The 25794-nt window shown below is 40.9% G+C and overlaps 1 protein-coding gene across 2 annotated transcripts in view; it reads left to right on the top strand.

Moving 5' to 3' along the window:
• RAP1GDS1 (Rap1 GTPase-GDP dissociation stimulator 1) overlaps window positions 1-25794 on the top strand; it is a 168694-nt gene that overhangs the window by 92966 nt on the left and 49934 nt on the right. Inside the window, exons 3-7 of one of the 2 annotated variants that reach the window (XM_069743607.1) lie at window positions 2138-2260; window positions 4023-4148; window positions 11304-11450; window positions 21132-21260; window positions 21673-21798. In XM_069743607.1, coding sequence (XP_069599708.1) covers window positions 2138-2260; window positions 4023-4148; window positions 11304-11450; window positions 21132-21260; window positions 21673-21798 — 651 coding nt within the window. The remainder of the gene's footprint in view (window positions 1-2137; window positions 2261-4022; window positions 4149-11303; window positions 11451-21131; window positions 21261-21672; window positions 21799-25794) is intronic. The other variant, XM_069743608.1, reaches the window with a different exon arrangement.

Here is a 25794-nt window from a genome sequence, read left to right on the forward strand (position 1 = left end):
TCAGGAGAGTTGGCAGGCCAATTGAGCACAGTAATACCATGGTCAGTAAACCATTTACCAGTGGTTTTGGCACTGTGAGCAGGTGCCAGGTCGTGCTGAAAAATGAAATCTTCATCTCCATAAAGCATTTCAGCCGATGGAAGCATGAAGTGCTCCAAAATCTCCTGATAGCTAGCTGCATTGACCCTGCCCTTGATGAAACACAGTGGACCAACACCAGCAGCTGACATGGCACCCCACACCATCACTGACTGTGGGTACTTGACACTGGACTTCAGGCATTTTGGCATTTCCTTCTCCCCAGTCTTCCTCCAGACTCTGGCACCTTGATTTCCGAATGACATGCAAAATTTGCTTTCATCAGAAAAAAGTACTTGGGACCACTTAGCAACAGTCCAGTGCTGCTTCTCTGTAGCCCATGGTTCAAAAGTGGCTTTACCTGGGGAATGCGGCACCTGTAGCCCATTTCCTGCACACGCCTGTGCACGGTGGCTCTGGATGTTTCCACACCAGACTCAGTCCACTGCTTCCTCAGGTTCCCCAAGGTCTGGAATCGGTCCTTCTCCACAATCTTCCTCAGGGTCCGGTCTCCTCTTCTCGTTGTACAGCGTTTTCTGCCACATTGTTTCCTTCCAACAGACTTACCATTGAGGTGCCTTGATACAGCACTCTGGGAACAGCCTATTTGTTGAGAAATTTCTTTCTGGGTCTTACCCTCTTGCTTGAGGGTGTCAATGATGGCCTTCTTGACATCTGTCAGGTCGCTAGTCTTAGGGTTCCGTCACACTATACCATTTCGATCGCTACGACGGTACGATTCGTGATGTTCCAGCGATATCGTTACGATATCGCTGTGTCTGACACGCAGCAGCGATCAGGGATCCTGCTGAGAATCGTACGTCGTAGCAGATCGTATGGAACTTTCTTTCATCGCTGGATATCCCGCTGTCATCGCTAGATCGGTGTGTGTGTGACACCGATCTAGCGATGCGATCCAGCGATGCGTTCGCTTGTAACCAGGGTAAACATCGGGTAACTAAGCGCAGGGCCGCGCTTAGTAACCCGATGTTTACCCTGGTTACAAGCGTAAAACTAAAAAAAAAACAAACAGCACATACTTACATTCTGGTGTCCGTCAGGTCCCTTGCCGTCTGCTTCCAGCACTTTGACTGCCGGCCGTAAAGTGAAAACACAGCACAGCGGCTGTGCTTTCACTTTCACTTTACGGCCGGCAGTCACAGTGCGGGAAGCAGAGACTGCAAGGGACCTGACGGACACCAGAATGTAAGTATGTGCTGTTTGTTTTTTTTTTAGTTTTACGCTTGTAACCAGGGTAAACATCGGGTTACTAAGCGCGGCCCTGCGCTTAGTTACCCGATGTTTACCCTGGTTACCCAGGGACCTCGGCATCGTTGGTCGCTGGAGAGCTGTCTGTGTGACAGCTCCCCAGCGACCACACTACGATTTACCTACGATCACGGCCAGGTCATATCGCTGGTCGTGATCGTAGGTAAATCGTATAGTGTGACGGTACCCTTACCCATGATGGGGGTTTTGAGTAATGAACCAGGCAGGGAGTTTATAAAAGCCTCAGGTATCTTTTGCATGTGTTTAGAGTTAATTAGTTGATTCAGAAGATTAGGGTAATAGGTCGTTTAGAGAACCTTTTCTTGATATGCTAATTTATTGAGGCAGGTTTTTTGGGTTATCAGGAGTTGTATGCCAAAATCATCAGTATTAAAACAATAAAAGACCTGACAAATTTCAGTTGGTGGATAATGAATCTATAATATATGAAAGTTTAATTGTAATCATTACATTATGGTAAATAATGAAATTTAACACTATATGCTAATTTTTTGAGAAGGACCTGTATATAGTAGGGGAAAAGTCATGGAATTATGAAAACCACAGGATGGATAGACATGTTAATGATTTGCAAAGGAAAAAGGAATGGAAACAAAATTTTCAAAACATCTTGATTCAATATCGGTGTGAGCTGTCTTTAAATCCATCTTAAGGAGCTGCTCCTGTATTGGTGTAATGCCAAGACAAGTGCTGTCAGCATGGCGCCTAGTCTTCTAGTATGAAGAATTGTATTAACCTAGCAGAATATTGATGTTTTTTTTTCTTTCAGATGTACAGAGCAGTGAAAAAATCCTTCAGAGCGGGAGTCTTCAAGTCTTTGCAAGTCTTTTGAATTCACAATCTTCATGCACAGCAAAAATAGCTCACATCATAGCCGAAATAGCAAAAAATGGTGAGGTTTTCCAAGAGAACTTTAACTGCTGGAACATCTTCAGTTTTTCACCTCATTTGTCCGTATGTTTTCATTCATTTTCATTTCATTTTCTTATGTAGAGATAGTTATTTCAGTTTACCTTTAGTTTATGACACTGACGTTTTATTCATCCACCAAACTTCTGTATTTTCCAATATTTTGTCTTGGCCGGAGCCTCAGTCACATTGTATTCTATTTGCGTTAATTTAATTAAGGGCATTTTTATTGTTACTGTACTTATGCACATGATAGGATGTAGAACATATACCAATAGAAATGCTCGCCATCAGGGCGTAGAACGGGTTCAATAGCTAGTATAATATATCGACATAACACAGCAGCCAAAAAAAATATAGTAGTACCTCCATATAATGCCTTAAGCTCTGCACAATGGCCTCGCATGTCTCCGGAATCACAACGCTCAGGAAAGGTCTGGAAACAGCGGCGGAAAACTGCAAATCCTGAAGAGACCTTCCTGTTGCCAGGAACCGCAGTGTCACCGCCAACCTTTCCTCCACGGGCACGGCTGCACGCATCGGCATATCACGCCTTTGTATGAGTGGCGTAACAGCAGACAGTATTATTTTGAAGGATTCCTCGGACATCCGAAGGTAGTTTCGGAAATCATGAGGGTTATTGTCACGTAACTCTCTTATGAGACCCATGTGTGACAATGTGGATCTTTTCTGCAGCCAGCTCCGGGTCCACATGCGACGTTTTCGTTTAGGACGTCTCTCCTCTTGGAGACGTGCTGCCTCAAACACCAGGGCAGCAGCAACAACAGAACTCTCATCGGAAGTGAGCATAGTTCCTAAAAAGAAAACAAACGTACAATAAATACACGTGCTTACAAAACAATGTTCTGACCATTGATCTAATAACTATATATGTTACTACTGGTATTAAATGGGGCAGTCAACCATCTCGATCTGTAAAAGGATTAATTAATTGGGCCACGCTACAGCTGTGTACCTGAGGTTCTCAGGCCTACCCTACTCAAAGGAACAATCGACCACACTCCAGCGTTTATCCCCGTTGAAGCGCAACATATGCTACGCTGTAGCGTTATACATACCTTTTGCGGTAAAAGTCTAGTAGTTAAAAGTCCAGGGAATCCAGCGAATTTAGGAGTTCTGTTTACAGCACGTGCTACAGAGAGAAATGAATAGCGCGCTCGAGAGCTCCGGTTTTATCCGCTGGGAACAATAGTCCTTTGTCGAATGAGCGCACAGTATTGTACCGCCCAATCAGCACACGGGAGGTGGAGAATTCAGCGCTCCTACGTAGCCAGCTCCTCCGCCCTTTACATCGTATACAATATCGTGCACACCTTTGTTACACCATGCGATCATGCCGCCACAGCGGGACACTAGACGACGAAAGAAAGTTTCAAACGATGTGCTACGACGTACGATTCACAGCGGGGTCCCTGATCGCAGGAGCGTGTCACACACTGCGATATCGTACCTATATCGCTCGAACGTCACAAATCGTGCCGTCGTAGCGATCAAAATTGCACTGTGTGACGGTACCCTTAGTCTAGCTATACAGCTTGATTTATATCCTAATTCAATGAGGGACTGAATCATCTACATTAAAATTTAAAGAACCCTCAGCCATAAACTAGTCATTGATTTCTTCCTCTTCTGTTGTACTCTTAGACATTGCCCACATGGATCACCTTTAAAGTTTCTTCCTGTTAATGTAATTTATAAATGGGCATCGTATATTTCATTTTCAGAACAATTGCGCATCCCATGTGTGGACGCAGGACTGATTCCACCTTTGGTGCAGCTCTTAAATTGCAAAGATCAGGAAATCTTGTTACAAACTGGTCGTGCCCTTGGAAACATTTGTTACGATAGCCGTAAGTACATCATGTTTGATTCCTATAGTAATTATTTGTGTCAGTTTTAGATGTACCAAGCCCGAATTAAGTTCCAGTGACCTAGAGATCCAGTGAGAATCCCATCAGAATGTTAATGATTACTTCACTGTGCATAGGTGATAAGATATATTATCACGGGGGGCTCAGAAATTGGGGTTGGTACACATACTCAACCACTGATCCATTCACTTATAGGGTTTACAGAACTGTTTTTATACTGGCAGCAAGGGATCTGCAGAGAGATATGTATAATTGGAGAATGATCAAGAATGGTCTGTGCTACTTTACAATTGTAGAGCCCTCATTCAATAATGCTAAAAAGAGTGAATAAAATAGGCCGTGTGTGCGGAATTTTATCAAGACTGGTATTTCATGCTAAAAACCCCACTGGCACAAGATTTGCCTAATTTATTAAGAGTCCCACCTCCATCCATGGTCTACTTTTACACTAGAAAATTGACCTACGAGCTGGAATCCATTTCTAAAGGAACATTTTAGAACATTTGCTGAGTGGTGATTGGCCACACATTTACAAAAACGTCTGGCAGTGCTGACTACAGGTAATGGTAATACATTCTGTACTGTTTGGCTAATTGAAGGGAACTTGTCACTAGGTCTCCCCAGTATAATGTAGGACCAGCCTCTTGTATGAATGTCTTCCATTCCCTAGGCAAGGCACAAAAAGGACATTTTGTTATACTCTCAGACAGCGCGGTCTGGTCCGATGGGCGTCTTGGATCTTGATCGCCATCCTCTTTCTTTGCTTCGATGAAGCAGAGAAAAGTGCGGCTGCACAGGAGCGCGATGGAGGATGGTGTGCGGATGACATGGGTGCGTCATCGATATAAAGCAGTGAGAGAGGACAGTGGTCTTAAGAAGAGAGGACGCGCTGGATCAAGATCCGATACGCCCATCGGACAGGGTCGCGCCATCTGTAAGTATACCAAAAGCTCTCTTATGTACCTTGCATAGAGAACTGGGGACATTCATACAGCTTATTAGAATGCTGTAAAGCTGGTAACAGGTTCCCTTTAAATGGGATATTAAAGGGCTTGTCCTCTACTTGGATATATCCCTTCTTAAATACTAAATTCTCCAGTGTAAAATAAAAATAAGTTCTCTTCTGCACTGGCACTTTTCCTATGGTTTGTGTGGCATTGGCTGCAGTGTTCACGTGGCATGATGGGAGTGTGAGCAAAGCCGCTTATCATCCACCGAGTGACTGCAGTGTTCACATGACACAACGATGCCACAGGAGATCCGGTGCGGTGAGGGAGGGGACTATATGCTACTCTTACTCTACATTGGGGAATATCGTATTTAAGAACCACTTTACGGGGCAGAATTTCTTCTGGTTTGGTAGTAGGTACCAACATGAACAGTAAGTGGTGCACATGGCTTGGACATATTAACCCACTCTGTATTCTTCATGTCTTGTTTCTACGTGTTTGAGTGTTGGTGACTACTGCATGTGATCTAATCTATTTGCTTCCACGTGTATTCTCTGCGTACTTCTAGCGGCTGCACTTCTGCTGATGAGTCTCCTCCGTTCCCTTGCATGGACCTGGGCTGCACCGCATCTAATCTCTCTTCTCCCCACTGAGACCAGTATGTTACTTCACGTAGCTGGATGTTCGTCAGGGCACAGTGCGGCTTTTGTGAGCGTTTCACGTGCACAATGCCCACTGCGATGCCAGGCGCTGTGACTATTTTCCTCTTCCTTTCCAGGGCACACCTCGCCGTTCCTACCGTCTGCGCACCGCTCTTGTCTGTTGTGTTTTAGGTGATGGTTGCTAAATAATTCAGCCCCAGGCTTTTGCTTTTAGCAGCACTTTAAACGCTTTCAGATACGGCACTGAGAATTCTTTTACCTCGGGTACTTGTGTAAATGAATGCCGATGATATTCTGACTTTTTTAGTTATTTTTGCCTGTGGTCTCTTATTTGGAGGTTTGGGAAGAGCCGTTAGAGCAGTGTGGCAGTAATTTGGGATGACCACTTAGAGCTAGACTAAATGCTACAAATTTATGCTGTCACAAATGTAACCACACTTGTGTCTAACTTCATGACACTGCATTTAAGGAAATAAAGCACATTTTCAGCCACGTTCCATTTTAGATGAAGCCTACCCACTTAGTAAATCAGTCACAGTTCTGTAGGTTTATCTGCAAGGCTTCCAAATCCTAGAGACAGGTGATGTGGCTACTATGGAGACTTTAGAGAGAGGGGGCACAAAGGGTGGTTGGAAATTGGCGCAGGTGTCATCAGAGGCTCTCATGTTCGGGGAAGCAAAATCCGCACCGAAATGAAAGGTCCGCTTTGATTTCCTCTTTATAAGCCACAGTTTCTAGGGTTGTAACTTTCTCATCTATTCTCCACATTCTGATAAACGTTAACTGTTCCACATAAAAAATAGCCGATCTACTATACATTACTATTAGGATCTACCAGCCCAGAGTGTACAGTATATGATAAATGTATAGCTTTCCACTTCAGAAACAGATTGTATGGAACGTTCGTGGGCCCTGTAAGCCTGCTATTCTTTACCCATTACTGAGCACTTCGTTTTTCTATATAAAATAAGTTACAACAGATACTTTGTCTTGCACCCATATAGTTTAATAAGCTCCGTGATCTTTAGGCACATGTCACATTGTACTGACTTCTGAAACGCTCTCAGAAGAACTTCCATTTTTCTGATACTTGAGGATAAGCTTTACTTCTACAGCATTTGTAGTAGATTGAAGTGTTCACCATGTAAAATAGGTAAAAATAAATAAACCATATAACAAGCTCTAAAAGGTACATAGCTCTTTCACAAGATATAGCCACAGCATCTGTGGTTGTGGATACAGAGTTATTTTGCACACACATAATCTGACTTCAATTTTCCCAGTTCGAGTTAATTTAGTTAAAGCACTTAAAAAACATTTACATTAAATTCAGTAATGGGATTTTTTAAGTCCAAAACCTTGCAATTGCTGTTCCCTTTCACTAGTTAAAATGAAGATTTTTGGTACTCGCAGTAAAATCTGTTTCTCGATAGTCTTCATTGGGGGACAGAGAGAACCATGGGGTATTCTGCTGCCACCTGGAGGCTGACACTATTATTACATTCTACATGGAAAATTGGCTCCTCCCCAGCAGACTATAGCTTGATATTCTGCTGCCACCTGGAGGCTGACACTATTATTACATTCTACATGGAAAATTGGCTCCTCCCCAGCAGACTATAGCTTGATATTCTGCTGCCACCTGGAGGCTGACACTATTATTACATTCTACATGGAAAATTGGCTCCTCCCCAGCAGACTATAGCTTGATATTCTGCTGCCACCTGGAGGCTGACACTATTATTACATTCTACATGGAAAATTGGCTCCTCCCCAGCAGACTATAGCTTGATATTCTGCTGCCACCTGGAGGCTGACACTATTATTACATCCATACACTGTTATTACATTCTACATGGAAAATTGTCTCCTCCCCAGCAGACTATAGCTTGATATTCTGCTGCCACCTGGAGGCTGACATTATTATTACATCCATACACTTTTATTACCTTCTACATGGAAAATTGTCTCCTCCCCAGCAGACTATAGCTTGATATTCTGCTGCCACCTGGAGGCTGACACTGTTATTACATTCTACATGGAAAATTGGCTCCTCCCCAGCAGACTATAGCTTGATATTCTGCTGCCACCTGGAGGCTGACACTATTATTACATCCATACACTGTTATTACATTCTACATGGAAAATTGTCTCCTCCCCAGCAGACTATAGCTTGATATTCGGCTGACACTGTTATTACATTCTACATGGAAAATTGGCTCCTCCCCAGCAGACTATAGCTTGATATTCTGCTGCCACCTGGAGGCTGACACTGTTATTACATTCTACATGGAAAATTGGCTCCTCCCCAGCAGACTATAGCTTGATATTCTGCTGCCACCTGGAGGCTGACACTATTATTACAGTCTACATGGAAAATTGGCTCCTCCCCAGCAGATTATAGCTTGCCTGCTGGCATCAGGCTCCCTCAGTTTAGTAAGAAAGCAGTAGGAGAAGCAAAAAAACATTAAAGCATTATGAAAAATAATTCAAAGGAAAAAAACATACTGTAAATGCACGCCAAAGCGGGCAACTAAGGGTTGGTGCTATGTTCCTCATTGAAGAATATCGAGACCAACTTGTGAGCGCAGCTTCTGAGTGATTGGACATTAGGAGCTCTCATTGCAAGTCTATCAGGTCCAGAACAAGGCTCTCATAGACTTCCATTGATTAGTGACCTTTGGCTCACTCACTGACATCATGGAGCGGCCGGCAAGTCACAAACTGCAAGAGACGGACTGAACAGCAGCAGAAACAGATGAAAATGGCAGCTTGGTCGACTTTAATGTGTATGGAGTCATTTATCTGTTGTTGCCTATTTTACCTGCTAGACGATAGTTGGACTCTCTGGTTTTGTAAGGTGATTGCATTATTTCTAATACCAAGCATAGCTTCCAGTGACCAGCGTGATTGGCGAACAGTGCTGTGGATGCCGTATAAGCGGACTCCGAATCACCTCCTGCATATAAATCCCAGCCAGAACACCCTGGTCATGTAAGCCACTGTAAAGGGATCATATACAGAGAGAGTCTGGACATGTTGTTAGGACCTGGGTGTTCAATGACTACTTTGGTAGAAAGGACTAGAGGATAAAGAAAAGGATACAGAGAATAAAGGGAAAATGCATGCAACATAGTAAGTAAAGCTAGATGTGTTAGTGGTGACACAATTACTAATGAGAAGTGCCCAAATCTAATAAAGGAAGCCTGGAACATGGAGCTATTCCAGAAATAAGTCAGGCGTGCATATGCCAAAATTCACATTAATTAAAAGGAGGAGTATTTTAAGTTGCTATGATCTGCATTAAATTAATCACAATGTCACACACATTGCATAGTAAGAACACAAGCTGCGTAGCGAACCCTTTTTCTTACTTTTGCCATTTATTAGTAGTAATACATGTATGTTAGTAGCTTTCACAAATCAAAGTAGCACTGCTGAATAATGTGGGAAAGAAGCAGCCAACAATAAGATGTTCCCATGCAAGCATGTGATGGAGAATACAGAAATAATAATGTGCACTGGAAGGGCTTGGCATAAGGAAGCTGAGGCAGATGTCAGCAGGCAGAATGCCCTGTTTTCATGTCCCAAATTTGATGCCGATTTTTAGTTTTAGAATATACCTGTATAAGATCGTCTTCTGATTTAATAAATTATAGACTCCTGACTGCCGCTAGGGTGAGCTAATCACTTACGGATTTTTTATAGTTAGTGTTGAACTCAATTGGAGCTTCATTTACAACCAGAATTATTCAAAGCTCTTGCAAATGAGGTTTATTGGCAAAATTTACTGACATTCTGCCATTTGCAATATACCAGACAAGAACCATATAAATGGCTCAACAGAACAAAGGGCTTCTACAAATTCAACACAAAATGCTACTTTATTAACCATCCTTTATGACCAGCCTCTTTAGTACTTAGAATAACACCTTTGCCTGGCTGTTATGAGCTGATGCAAACGTAATTCATAGCCAGACATCAGATTTTTCATGAATATGCTTTGGTTGTCAAGAGAGTGGGCCCAAAAGTTAAGAACAGAGATCACTCCCTTGCACAAACAAGGAAAAGAATACAAGGATACCAAAGATGTTGAATGTTCTTAGACATACTGTTAGAAGTATAGTTTACAAGTTCTAAGTTTAAGAAAAACTGCTACACTATCAGGACATGACAGATAGGTGACTACCGACTGCCACCAGATTCGTCAGGAGACAAGTGGTCAAAAACCCTTGAATGATGGCAGCAAAATTTGTCGGCATTAGGCACTGTGTGTAGTGTTTGTACACTAGAGCACATATTAAACACTGAAGGTCTTCATGCTTGGTCTCCAAGACGTATATCTTTGCTGACTCAAAAGAACAAGAAAAGTCGTTAATTTTCTCAACGCATACACACGTGATCAAAATTGTTGGTACCCCTCGTTTAATGGCAGAAAAACCCCAAATGGTCACAGAAATAGCTTGAATCCGACAAAAGTTATAATAAATTTACAATCTATGAAAATGAACAAATGAAAGTCAGACATTGCCAACAATTTTGACCACATGTGTATACATTTGGAAATTTAGGGTTTCTAATTTGTGTGTAATGAAAATAACTTGAACATTTCATGCCATTGAATTAGAGATATTCCTGGAAGAGGAAGAATGAAGCATAAGCTGAAAAGAGCACCCTGCCTTTAGTAAAGCAGGGTGGAGGCTTGGTGATGCTCTGGGGGCCATTACTCATGTGGAATGGGCTAAGATTTCTCACGAATACTGCCTGAATCTGGTGTCTGGCTATGAATCGAGTTTACATCAGGTCATAACAGCCAAAGGTGCTCTACTAAGGCCTAAATACGCTGGTCCTGAATAGGGTTGAATAATCCTGACATAGCAGTAGACAATAGTGTTTTGTGTTGAATTGAGAAAAAACACTTGTTACAGTGACATGTAAAAGTTTTGTCACCCCTAGTCGAATCTACTGTTATCGTGAACTGTTTTAAGCAAGTTGAAGATAAAAAGATCTCTAAAAGGGATCTAAATATATATATGTGTAATTTTTTAACATTTTAAAAATTGCAGAAAGGAAAATGGGCTAATACAGAAGTTTGGGCACCCTTGTAGATTTGTGTGCTCAGATAACTTTGACCATGGTTTCGGACCTTAGTTAGCTTGTTAGGGTAATGGCTTGTTCACTATCATCATTTGGAAAGGCCAGCACTAGTCAGGTAGTCACTGATGGCCAAAGTTGCGCTGCATAATGACTTGATGTTATCATGAATATCACACACAAGCTTTGTGCATTATATATTTATTAGTGACCTGTGCTCCACGGTAATATCCGGTATATTTCAGAGGGGGCATTTACTATTATAGTAGGACCTTTTAGCAATGCTTTGTAAGATTCCTTCTTTTTGTTATCAGCTGGGACTTATATAAGATTGATGCCCCCCCATACATTGTATAGTGTGTAAGTGGAAGGGAGGGTGGTTGGGATGCTTTCTATTGTTTTTAATGTGCCTTTTTGTTTGTTTCCAGATGAGGGCAGGCGAGCAGTTGACCAAGCGGGTGGTGCACAAATTGTAGTTGACCATTTACGGTCAATATGCGCATTAACAGATCCAGCAAATGAGAAGCTCATGACTGTCTTTTGTGGCATGCTGATGAACTATAGCAATGAGAATGGTAAACTAACCGCTTTATCCACACAATAAAGGCAGCTCCGTCCTGTAGAAGCAACCCTCACCAAATGTGGTTCAGTAATGTATATTGTAGATGACTGAATAGAAAGAAAGCCCTGTGCATTCCCTGATGCCATAGCCGTGCACTCCAGCAAGCGGAGGTCGAAGGAAAAGAACATCATTATCTTTTCCAAAATCTGGTATAGAAATGTGGGAGAGACGCAAAGTGTTAACTACAAGATAATTCAACCACTATGCTTTTAATTCAAGTTTCCACATTGTTCTGCCAGATGGATGTGCACTGAGTCTCCGAAGCAATCTGTTCCGTGCCCGGCTGTTCTGTAGGGATTTTTATATGGGTATTCAAATCTCCTTTTTTTTTTTTTTTTTAATGTTCTAATTATTCCCTTACCCATCGTGTTACTATTTCCTTTAGGTGGAGCAAGCCCGCATTTATATTGTTTGCACTGTAAGATCACATTGCCTCTATTGATTTCTTACAGACATTTTCCATTATTAGAGGAATTACATTAAAAAAATGGGTTATTATTCCAAGACACTGTATTTTCTTACTAGGAGCAAATGTATACATGGCATTATTACCTGCTAGCCATATTTACTGTGAATTCCAATATTTTGTCAGTGGCATCAGTGTATTCCTTTGTGTTTCATAATCCGTTCATATAAACATACAAAATTAAGAAAATGTAGACACATTTTGGCAAAACTCTTTAGCTAATAGTTGGTCAAATGTAGACCAGATCTAGGACAACTAGAATGTACGGCTGAAATCTGTTCCTTGCACTCATGACTGCAGCAAAGTTCCTTCAAGTAGTATGTGGCTTTACACGGTGTTGCCCATTTAGTTCTAAAGATACGTCAAGTGTCCAGAGGATGATCCCCCAACTATGATCTTGTTGTAGTATATCCTGGCAATGTCCTCGGACTCTTCTTTTAAAGCGTAGCTCCAGTTTTTGGTAATACTTGCCTCAACCCATTTAGAATGCTACAACTTGCTTCGTACCATCTGACAACAGTGAGTGTTTGTCATAAGATCCCTTGGAGCAGCTCTCCGATTTGGAATAGTATTCAGCCAATCTACTCAAGAATGGACTTTTGAGGTTTTGTTAAAGAAAGAAGACCTTCCATTAACTTGTTTCTCTCACTTAGACTGTGTGTGTTAATGTACTCTCCTACCACCGTCTTCTCCATTATCTAGTGCTTCTCTTCTCCGTGATATCACCGCTCTTCAGGCTCTCCTACTCGCACTATGCATGAGCCTAAAGTCTCTTTACAATGTGAGTCTAAGGAGCCTCGTTCTGACACTCCATAGACTTGCGTTGTGTGTGACCTGGAGAATCTGAGGAGAGCTCTTCAGACTCTCCAGGTCACAGTATGCTCTACGTGACCCAGAAAAGGAGCAGAACCGCGCTGGATACTGGAGACGACCGTATATTAGCACGCACACTAAAGTACATACAGACTATTAGAGTATTAAGTTTCTTATAGTAATCTTAGAGTTAATTTTCTGCTAGAATATAAAATAAAATGTAGTTTTTTCTTCTTTTCTAGACCTCTTAATAAAATTAAAGTCTGCCAAGTCTAGTGATTGATGGTTACGTGTCATAGGGCTAATTAGGGGACTTCCTCTGTTTTCTGTCTCTTATCCTACTTCCATAAATCTTGTTCCTAAAGACATTTATCCCAAAGAACGCTGAGATTTATGGCTGCTTTTCTTATTATGTTTTGGTTAATAATACGTCTGTTACGTTGAATATAACCCTGTTTGTACCCATGTACATTATATAGCCAGAAAATTCTAGTACGATATATAAACGCCTGTATACACATGGATCAGAGCATGATTTAACCTCACCACTTGTCACTGTGAGGTAGTTTTGCTCTCCAACATATACACAGATTTAGTTAAAAAAAAAAAAAAGTTCATGGAAGGGCTTCTTTAACATGTAGCCTGTGAAAACAAGAAAACCAAATTTGTTTTACCATTAGTGCACTTCAATACTGCAATATAGTGGTGCTGTATATTAGTGCACTTCAACACTGCAGTTGAGTGGTGGTGTATATTAGTGCACTTCAACACTGCAGTGGAGTGGTGGTGTAGAGTAGTGCACTTCAACACTGCAGTGGAGTGGTGGTGTATATTAGTGCACTTCAACACTGCAGTGGAGTGGTGGTGTAGAGTAGTGCACTTCAACACTGCAGTGGAGTGGTGTAGAGTAGTGCTGTTCAACACTGCAGTGCTGTGGTGATGTAGAGTAGTGCACTTCAACACTGCAGTGGAGTGGTGGCGTAGAGTAGTGCTGTTCAACACTGCAGTGGAGTGGTGGTGTAGAGTAGTGCTGTTCAACACTGCAGTGGAGTGGTGGTGTAGAGTAGTGCACTTCAACACTGCAGTGGAGTGGTGGTGTAGAGTAGTGCACCTCAACGCTGCAGTGGAGTGGTGGTGTAGAGTAGTGCACTTCAACACTGCAGTGGAGTGGTGGTGTAGAGTAGTGCTGTTCAACACTGCAGTGGAGTGGTGGCGTAGAGTAGTGCTGTTCAACACTGCAGTGGAGTGGTGGTGTAGAGTAGTGCACTTCAACACTGCAGTGGAGTGGTGGTGTAGAGTAGTGCACTTCAACACTGCAGTGGAGTGGTGGTGTAGAGTAGTGCTGTTCAACACTGCAGTGGAGTGGTGGTGTAGAGTAGTGCACTGCAACATTGCAGTGGAGTGGTGGTGTAGAGTAGTGCACTTCAGCACTGCAGTGGAGTGGTGGTGTATGTCAGAGCTGTAAAATAGGGCTGTGTATGAACACTATATATCCATTACACTGGTGTTCTAGTGAAAAGCTATAATACGGTTTTTCATTCTTGGGATTTGTGGGGATCCAAGAAATCAGACCCCCACACGATTAAGATCTATTAATCTACGCAGTGTTGATTGCTATTTTTTTTATTTTTGTGTGGTCATGTTTTAGTTTGCTCGGTGAACTAATGCTCAGCATGCGAATAAATATAAAATAAGCCATTTGCAATACATACTATAAGTAGTTTAATATTATTCACTGTATTTCTAGTGTGTATTACATATTGCATACTTTGTTTATTTTGCAAGGTGAATATTAGTATCAATGCACGTTAGAGAATTATTTTTGTTTTGATTTTGTTATATATAGTTCGTTACCTATGCATGTATATACTTCTAGTTCTGATCTATTACATTTATTTTCATTAACAGATTTTGGGATTGCTGTAAACAACCCATACATTAACACATTACCACAGGTGGCATGTTATGTTTTATAATTGTCTTTATAGAGTAGACTCCTTACCCTACAGTTGTGGCCAAAAGTATTGACACCCCTGCAATTCTGTCAGATAATACTCAGTTTCTTCCTGAAAATGATTGCAAGCACAAATTCTTTGTTATTATTATCTTCATTTAATTTGTCTTGAATAAAAAAAACACAAAAAGAATTGTCCTAAAGCCAAATTGGACATAATTCCACACCAAACATAAAAAAGTGGGTGGACAAAAGTATTGGCACTGTTCGAAAAATCATGTGATGCTTCTCTAATTTGTGTAATTAACAGCACCTGTAACTTACCTGTGGCACCTAATAGGTGTTGGCAATAACTAAATCACACTTGCAGCCAGTTGACATGGATTAAAGTTGACTCAACCTCTGTCCTGTTTCCATCTCCAAAGACCTGAATGTTCTTGTGTCTATCATGCGCAGTGTCATCAAGAAGTTTAAAGCCCATGGCACTGTGGCTAACCTCCCTAGATGTGGATGGAAAAGAAAAATTGACAAGAGATTTCAACGCAAGATTGTGCGGATGTAGGATAAAGAACCTCAACTAACATCCAAACAAGTTCAAGCTGCCCTGCAGTCCGAGGGTACAACAGTGTCAACCCATACTATCCGTCGGCGTCTGAATGAAAAGGGACTGTATGGTAGGAGACCAAGGAAGACCCCACTTCTTACCCCGAGACATAAAAAAGCCAGGCTGGAGTTTGCCAAAACTTACCCGAAAAAAGCCTAAAACGTTTCGGAAGAATGTTCTCTGGTCAGATGAGACAAAAGTAGAGCTTTCTGGGCAAAGGCATCAACATACAGGAGAAAAAAAGAGGCATTCAAAGAAAAGAACACGGTTCCTACAGTCAAACATGGCAGAGGTACCCTGATGTTTTGGGGTTGCTTTGCTGCCTCTGGCACTGGACTGCTTGACCATGTGCATGGCATTATGAAGTCTGAAGACTACCAACAAATTTTGCAGCATAACATAGGGCCCAGTGTGAGAAAGCTGGGTCTCCCTCAGAGGTCATGGGTCTTCCAGCAGGACAATGACCCAAAACACACTTCAAAAAGCACTAGAAAATGGTTTGAGAGAAAGCACTGGAGACTTCTGTGGTGGCCAGCAATGTGTCCAGACCTGAATCCCATAGAACACCTGTGGAGAGATCTAAAAATGGCAGTTTGGAGAAGGCACCCTTCAAATATCAGGGACCTGGAGCCGTTGCCAAGGAAGAATGGTCTAAAAATCCAGCAGAGCATTGTAAGAAACTCATTGATTCATTGATGGTTACCAGAAGCGGTTGGTCGCAGTTATTTTGGCTAAAGGTTGTGCAACCAAGTATTAGGCTGAGGGTGCCAATACTTTTGTGTGGCCCATTTTTGGAGTTTTGTGTGAAATGATCAATGTTTTACTTTTTGCTTCATTCTCTTTTGTGTTTTTTCATTTAAGACAAATTAAATGAAGATAATACCAAAGAATTTGTGATTGCAATCATTTTCAGCAAGAAACGGAGTATTATCTGACAGAATTGCAGGGGTGTCAATACTTTTGGCCACAACTGTAACTTCACTGACCATAGAAGTGTTGTGTTAAGTATTTAAATATAAGATGCAGCATAAGCTTTTATGAAAATATTAGAGATTTTTGTGCATGCCTTGTATATACCCACTTGAGTTGATGTGTCTGCCTCCTGCTGCTGATATGTTTCCTAGTGATTCCTATCCAGGAAAAAACCGTACTGGTGAGATCCGAGGTCTATGTTCGTGTGCCGTACGTATGTGACATCCGTGTATCCATTTGCTGTCCATATATAACATCCGTGTGCCGTCCGTGTGAAACGTACCGGCGACTGGTAAAGCAGTGCAGTTCGCAATGATCCTGGGTGCCAGCTGCTGAAGGCAGCTCTCATCATTGTCACCTGGTCTTTCTGAGATTAGTGCGGCCAGGCTACAATTATGGAAGTTGTGTTGAGCATCCACTGTGTGCATCCTGTGTAAAATGAAAAATTAAAGTAAAAAATTGTGTGGTAATTTTCGTGTAATTTTCATAACCAGTAGATGAAAAACCCCATATCTGGGAGCTGATGATAAAATTCAGAGAAAAGGGACAAAAGACTCCCAGGCTATTAATAACAGCTTACAGCTGTGTGCTTTGCTTTGACTAGTTTACGGGGAACCCCAGAAAAAAATGACATAAGGTCCCTGTGGTGGTAGCAAGTGGGGTAATAGGTTTGCGGTTGATGTAAGCTTTGTATTGTCTGGTGACATCAAACCCAGGAGTTAGTAATGGAGAGGCGTCTATAAGATTCACCTATTACTAACCCCATAGTAAGGTTCCAAATAAACAAACAGCAAGAATAAAAATTCAACACCCTTTTTTACACATTTATTAAAAAAAAATTATACTCACCTTTTATACCCCAAAACCATTGAAGCCTATGTCCCCGTGTAAAAAATGAAAAAAAAAATAAACAACCGTATTCCTCACCTGTCCAGCAAGAAGATAATCCATACTGTCCCATACCGTAATCCACCTGTCCTCTGCTAGATCTGGATTTCAAACTGAATGGTGGCATGATGCGACCGTTCATGATAAAATGCATGAGACCCTGTCACTGAAGGTGCGGTTCCCACTGGCTCAGTGAGATGCTTTTTTTCTTTCGGGAATATAACAAAAAAAAAAGTATTTTGCTAAAGATCTCTCATATTGCTCATGTATTTTATTGCTGTTGAAGGTGGGCTGCTTTTCATTTCATCTGGGGCTTACATTTGACAGCACGTTCGCAGTGTACAAAAACGACTTTTAAAAACTTGGTATATGTTGGACAAGATTTTAAAAATGTTCCTAAATATACTGAAATAAATATATGTATGTATATATATAGTTATCTTGCCCATTGCAATTCAGATACACGTAGGTGAATGAAGCTTTGTTGGTGTGAAGTTATTGTGCAGGGACAGCTGCTGCATCAGGGGTCACTTGTTTTTGTACCCCTCAGTCAGTAAGGCTACTATCACACTAGCGTCGGCCTGTCGCAGTGCGTCGGGCCAAGGTACCGACGCATCCTGTGACAACGCAGCACAACGGGGGCAGCCGATGCATTATTACAACGCATCCGCTGCCCTATTGTGAGTTGAGGGGAGGAGGGGGCAGAGTTCCGGCCGCACATGCGCGGTCGGAAATGGCAGACACGACGCACAAAAAAACGTTGCAAGCAACGTTTTTTGTTCTGACGGTCCGCCACAACACGACGCAACCGTCGCACGACGGTTGCGACGTGTGGCAATGCGTCGCTAATGTTAGTCTATGGGGAAAAAACGCATCCTGCAGACAACTTTGTAGGATGCGTTTTTTCGCCAAAACAACGCATTGCGGCGTGCATCGTACGACGCCAGTGTGAAAGTAGCCTTAGTGATGGCAAGCCTCTGAAGTGTCCTGTACAGTAGTTTACAAATTACTTTATTTTTATGGATTGGTTAGTGTTTTTGTCTTCTCTTCTTTGCATATAATAAATACAAACTTCTGATTTTTGGGTTGTAATCACGGTGTAAGGAAATGAAATAAAAGCAATTCTTACGATGTCCCCAGTTTCACTTACATTGCCCCTGTCACCATCACTCTAAATTGCCTTTCACTGCTCTATTGCTCTATCCTGGAAACTTGCTGAAAATGATTGGCCATTGTGCCTGTATTTAGAAATCCTAATATTCTTGTGTGTATATATGTGTGTATGTATATATATATATATATATATATATATATATATATACATACATACACACACACACACACACACACACACACACACACACATATGCAAATATACACTCACAAGAATATTAGGGTTTGTACATATAGGCACAACGGTCAAATATTCTTGTGTGTGTGTATATGTATGTGTGTGTGTATATGTATATATATGTATATATATATATATATATATATATATATATATATATATATATATATATATATATATAGTTAGGTCCATATATATTTGGACAGAGACAACATTTTTCTAATTTTGGTTATAGACATTACCACAATGAATTTTAAACAAAACAATTCAGATACAGTTGAAGTTCAGACTTTCAGCTTTCATTTGAGGGTATCCACATTAAAATTGGATGAAGGGTTTAGGAGTTTCAGCTCCTTAACATGTGCCACCCTGTTTTTAAAGGGATCAAAAGTAATTTGACAGATTCAATAATTTTAAATAAAATGTTCATTTTTAGTACTTGGTTGAAAACCCTTTGTTGGCAATGACTGCCTGAAGTCTTGAACTCATGAACATCACCAGACGCTGTTTTTCCTCCTTTTTGATGCTCTGCCAGGCCTTCACTGCGGTGGTTTTCAGTTGCTGTTTGTGTGTGGGCCTTTCTGTCTGAAGTTTAGTCTTTAATAAGTAAAATGCATGCTCAATTGGGTTGAGATCAGGTGACTGACTTGGCCAATGAAGAATATTCCACTTCTTTGCTTTAATAAACTCCTGGGTTGCTTTGGCTTTATGTTTTGGGTCATTGTCCGTCTGTAGTATGAAACGACGGCCAAACAGTTTGCTGCATTTGGCTGGATCTGAGCACACAGTATGGCTCTGAATACCTCAGAATTCATTCGGCTGCTTCTGTCCTGTGTCACATCATCAATAAACACTAGTGACCCAGTGCCACTGGCCGCCATGCATGCCCAAGCCATCACACTGACTGCGCCGTGTTTTACAGATGATGTGGTACGCTTTGGATCATGAGCTGGACCACTCCTTCGCCATACTTTTCTCTTTCCATCATTCTGGTAGAGGTTGATCTTTGTTTCATCTGTCCAAAGAATGTTCTACCAGAACTGTGCTGGCCTTTTTAGATGTTTTTTGCAAAGTCCAGTCTAGCCTTTTTATTCTTGATGCTTATGAGTGGCTTGCACCGTGCAGTGCACCCTCTGTAGTTACTTTCATGCAGTCTTCTCTTTATGGTAGATGTGGATATTGATACGCCTACCTCCTGGAGAGTGTTGGTCACTTGGTTGGCTGTTGTGAAGGAGTTTCTCTTCACCATGGAGATTACTCTGCGATCATCCACCACTGTTGACTTCCGTGGGCGCCCAGGTCTTTTTGCATTGATGAGTTCACCAGCGCTTTCTTTCTTTCTCAGGATGTACCAAACTGTAGATTTTGCCACTCCTAATATTGTAGCAATTTCTCGGAAGGGTTTTTTCTGTTTTCGCAGCGTAAGGATGGCTTGTTTCACCTGCATGGAGAGCTCTTTTGACCGCATGTTAACTTCACAGCAAAACCTTCCAAATGCAAGCACCACACCTCAAATCAACTCCAGGCCTTTTATCTGCTTAATTGAGAATGACATAACAAAGGGATTGCCCACACCTGTCCATGAAATAGCCTTGGAGTCAATTGTCCAATTACTTTTGGTCCCTTTAAAAACAGGGTGGCACATGTTAAGGAGCTGAAACTTCTAAATCCTTCATCGAATTTTAATTTGGATACCCTTAAATGAAAGCTGAAAGTCTGAACTTAACTGCATCTGATTTGTTTTGTTTAAAATTCATTGTGGTAATGTCTATAACCAAAATTAAAAAAATGTTGTCTCTGTCCAAATATATATGGACCTAACTGTGTGTGTGTGTGTGTATGTGTATATATATATATATATATATATATATATATATATATATATATATATATATATATATATATATATATATTTCACGCATAATAGACCCTATTTATTTTTAGACTGCGAGTTACATTTTTTGTTATACATTAAACCTTGGAATTCGATATGGAGATCAGTGTCTTGGTTTTTAGAGGTGCATTTACATGTACGGTGAATGATAACCAACTCTAAACCTTTAATTACCGTATATTGTGAGAAGAAGAAAAGTGAAATCCTTATGCTTGGTTCACATCAGCCTTTGAAATTGTGGGGGCTGCAGCAGCATGAGGGGATATGGGACACATGCCTCTCCTGCCCCACTCGCCTATGCTCCTGTATTTGATGGTTAGGTTTACCAGAAACGGGACACCCTGGAAATCCGTTTACAGTCACATAAAACAGTCCACAGCTCACGGATTTATTTTTGGCTTATAGTATATAGTTTTTTTACTTTGTAGTATACAGTCTCCGAGTACTTGTCTTGCACACTGTCTATGCGTCTAGATCCCTTTAGTGAAGTGTTATTGGATGTGGTATTTAATGACCGCGTTAATGGTATTCAACGTTTAACCATTTCTTTCACATTTTATTCTTTCATATTTATGGCAGTAGGTACAAAACTCCTTGGTATGGAACAGTTTTCCGTTTATTTCTTTTAGTGTGTGATCAATCAGCATTTTAAAAGAGGGAAGATTAAATCATGTTATCTGGCTTCCTTCTAGATTCTCTGCAAGCTCAGCTCATAAATATGGGAGTGATTCCTACATTAGTGAAGCTCCTTGGAGTTCATTCTCAGAACACTCCTTTGACAGAAATGTGCCTTGTTGCCTTTGGTAATTTAGCGGAGCTTGGTAAGTAAGCTAAAGCTGCATACGCTAAACAATATGATATATATTTGGGCTGTTTCAATGCATCCAACATATAAGAAACTCAAAAATGGTTGACAAACTTGCTGTTTGCTTGGTATTATTGACAAATGATGATGAGCGGACCCATGGATGTTTGGGTTCATCTGGTTCGACCAGGGTACCAGAACTCTACCCGAGCTTGAATCAGAACCCAAACCCCATGGAATTCAAAGGGAACCCGAATTTTGGTGCCGAAAAGTGGTCTCTTTCTCTCTGTCTGTCTCCTCCCTGAACATCAAACACTAGTGATGAGCGAGTGTACTCGGAAACCTCTCCCCACCGTCTCCATTTTCTTTATACAAGTAATACATCTCAAGAACAGGGTTTTTTTCACCTTGTTTTTTTTCTCTTTTAGAATCAAGTAAAGAGCAGTTCGCTTCTACAAATGTTGCAGATGAACTTGTTAAGCTTTTTAAAAAGCAAACGGAGCATGAAAAGAAGGAAATGATTTTTGAAGTCCTTGCTCCTCTGGCAGAAAATGGTAAGAATAATTGATTCTGAATGATTTCTCAAACGTAACCTGTTTTTAAAGTGATAATGAACCATTGTAATTCTCCTCTATTCTAACCTGCCACCAGTGTCTTGTGCATGTACTTCCAGACAGCTGGGATCACTTCCAGTTCTATCCTGCTTCTTAAGGGCATAGCTAATTATAAGAATCAGATTAGTAACATAATGGAAAAGTATGTGTTATGTTTGCCAAGTGGTGAATTTCCTGCTCTTCACTCTAAAATATAAAATGTGCTAAAAAATAGGTCTGAATAATGACTTGTTTAATGCAGACACACCATCTGTTTCCACGTGTAAGTGATACACAGCATAATACCATGGGGGATGGAATGTTTCCGCCCCTGAGGAAACACTTCTTATATTCCTACTGAAGTTTATACTGTAATTCAAATGCAGTATTTGATTCCGGATGACATTTTTGATCCGAAGCATCAGGCTGTAATATGCCTTCCATCTGATGGGTTTTGCTGTGTTTTTTTTTTTTTTTTTTTTTTTTAAGAAGGCCCACCCATTAAAACCAAGGAGCACTTGGGTTGAAAAAGATTTATAGATACTCACTTATGGACACATAGTGTTATCATTGGAAATATATAGGGCAGTGTTTATGACCGCATTTGGGTCATTTTTCAGGACTTAGTGTAGTCTGATGATTATAGCCATTGTCGGTATATCAAGATCTGTCACGGCTCTTCTCAAATCTTGACCTATTGTGGTATTTGAGGACTGCAGTTGAGAAACCCGATCTTTAGAGGCTCAGTATTATTATTCCATTATTTTGTTTATAGAATCTTCGATATATTTATTATAAGTTTTAATTGACAAGCAAATACACCATTATATTAATTAGATTATTGTTCTCCATCCCTTTTCTAGACATGTGATTCTTGAATATGTTTTTGAGTAGTCCTTTCTTGTTCTACATAATTAAAGGTCCACTACTGGACAACCCCAGCATAAAAGGAACCTGTCAGCTGGTTTTCGGTCCATCGGTCCATCTGTGTAAAGCATGTAAAATGTTGATAAGGTCTTTAACTTTGTACTATAAGTTCATGCCTTCATTTTCTAGAAATCCATTAATGAATGTTTATGCAAATTAGCTCACAAGTGCAGGGGGCTTAGCCTGCACATATAGCCCTTCGGCCTCTGTTCCTCTTTCTCCTACTGCCACTGGTCTCTTGTCAGTGACTCACATGTCACTCTTCTTGATGACCTGCAATCCCACCAGAAATATTGTGCAGGCACCGTCATTCACGAAATCGCATGTGCAGATCAATAGTTCGGTTCTCGCAACTTCATCAGGGCTTTACTGTGGATGCATGGCCCCTGGGAATGACTGCGCCTGCGCAAGATCTTGGGTGGTGAAGTAGGTCACAGAGAAGAGTGACCTGTAGGGCACTGACAGGAGGCTGGCAGTGGGAGGAAATGGGTGGAGAGAGGCGAGGGAGCTAGAAGTGCAAACTTATTTCTGTAAATATTTGTCTATGGATTTCTAGAATCCTGGTAAATTGATTTATAATACAATAGAATAGACATACATACAAAAATAAAATTGTTGGCACTTTTTCGTTAAATTAAGAAAAATGTACAATGGTTACTGAAATAACTTGAAACTGAGTATCATCTAATCAATATACTTCTAGAAAAGATTGAAAATAATTTGACCATAGAAACATGTTAAACTAAGGTGTGTCCTGTAATTCGCGTCCAAAGGTGTTTTACAAACTATTTAAAGGGTGAAAGGTAGTAATTGTGCTATTTGGTATTATGGTGTGTACCACATTAAACAAGGACCAAAGAAGGAGAGAGTAGTCTCTGGAGATTAAAAAGAAAATTATAGACAAACATATTTAGGTAAGGGCTATAATATAATTTCCAAACAGCTTGATGTTCCTGTTACTACAGTTAAACAGATTATTCAGAAGTTTAAGGTCTATGGGACTGTAGCTAACCTCCATGGTCATGGCCACAAGAGTAACATTTTTAACAAATTGAAGAAATCACTAATACGAATGATAACCACAGAGATTAGGGATGAACTTCAAGGTCAAAGTACATCAGTTTCAGATTGTGCCATCCCTCATGGTCTTGACCAAAGTGGACTTCATGCAAGAGAGACTGAAATTTACCAGAATGCATTTTAACAAGCCAAAAAGCAACAGCAAGAGTGTCTTTTGGACAGATGAGGCAAAATTGCAAATTTTTGGCTAGTCGCAGCAGCTCCTAGTTCACAAATGCAAAAATTAAGCATACAAAGGGAAGAACATTGTACCTACTGTGAAACATGAAGGAGGCTCAGTTATGTTTTAGTGCTGCTTTGCATTATCTGGCACAGGGGGTCTTCAATCGGGGCACACTGAAATCTCAAGACTATCAAATCATTCTGGAGGTAAATGTACTGCATAGTGTCAGAAAGCTTGGTCTGAGTTACAAGTCATGAGTCCCACAACAGGATAATGATCCAAAATGCAGCTAAAAACATACAAGAATTGTTAAGCTCAAAGTCTTGGGCTAATCTGAACTGACCTTCTATGAGCCCTGATCTAAATCCTATCGAACATCTGTGGAAGGACCTGAAACTTTCAATATGGAGAAATCCCTTTTCAAATTTGAGGCGATTAGGGGCACGAGGAATACCTAAGGTGAAAATTACTTTTGTCAGTTTCAATGTCCATTGTGGGTTTTTCCTTACTATGACGAAAGGGCACCAACAATATTGTCCATGTTTGTAATCAGCAATTCAGCTGCGCTGGTCTTGCAAAGTCATTGCCACTATTTCCAGCGGTCACGTGTCCGCAGCTGCCAATCTGTCCTGACAGAATCTTGATCAGCTGCAGCCAAACAGCGCCTGATAATTGGCTGCAGTGGACACTTGTTGCACCATGTCACGTCACCCGCTGGAAATAGCAGCCACCAACATCGCAGGAAAGGCGCCATTGTCAGAGGCAAATATCCACTGTTTTTATCTTAATTGGGGTACTGAATTGGTTAAACAGTGGTTGCCCAGTGATGGGCTACCCCTTAAATAAAACAAAATTTTGTCTTTTGTAACTTGTTTAGTTCAGAAATTATGTTTCCATTGACCCAGAGCCCTCATTGTTACCTTTCTACACTTCGTTTAGATCACAGTAACAGATTCTGTCTTTCCATTGTGGGGAAGTATGAAGTGTGCTGTGAGGTTTCTTCTTTCTTTGTGTGTATTGTGCACTACCTGTTCCTAACAGTTTAATTGCTTGTAGCACATGATCGACAACTCGCTACCAACTACTGTGTTATGACTTGTCTGAAAAGCCAAAGTGACCTTTCTGTAAGGGGCAGGATTCCCGCTGGCATCACTCCAACTGAGATTCTTCACAGAGGTTGTTAGCACAATAGAAGAAATGCAATTTGCAACCAGAAAGAAACTATGATGTGTTACACACAAAGCCCTGTACATCCCTTATCTGTGGTATGGATGTAGCGTATATTGAAAAGATACAGCGACATTATGCAGTACAGTTCATCATGGAAACCCTATGCTGAATGTATCATTGCCTATTGGAAAGCAGAATGTACACTGATCAGCTACAACATTAAAACTACCTGCCTAATATTGTATTGGGGAAGGGACCGATGTAATATGGAAAAGAAAATGGCATTAATTAGGCAAGGTTTTCCATTGTTCTATGGTCCAGATCTGTGGGGCATTCAGAAAACCCACTGTCCGGCTCTGCATCCCCATACACAGCCGGCTACAATGTGTTTTATGTTTTGACCCTTTTCTATCATACTCGGCATTAATGTTGTGGGATTGGCATAAAAGGGCTAACCTTTGCTGTCCACAGTCATGAATGAGCTTTTGGCACCCTGTCCCTACTTCACCAGTTTTCTTTTTTTTTTTATTGCTTTTCTTAATAATTTTTTTATAACTATTTACATATAAAAATCAGGTATTGTAACATAGATAAGCATATTAATATGCATAATAATA

This window comes from Ranitomeya imitator, chromosome 1 (genome assembly GCF_032444005.1).
Source record: "Ranitomeya imitator isolate aRanImi1 chromosome 1, aRanImi1.pri, whole genome shotgun sequence".
Lineage (NCBI taxonomy): Eukaryota > Metazoa > Chordata > Amphibia > Anura > Dendrobatidae > Ranitomeya > Ranitomeya imitator.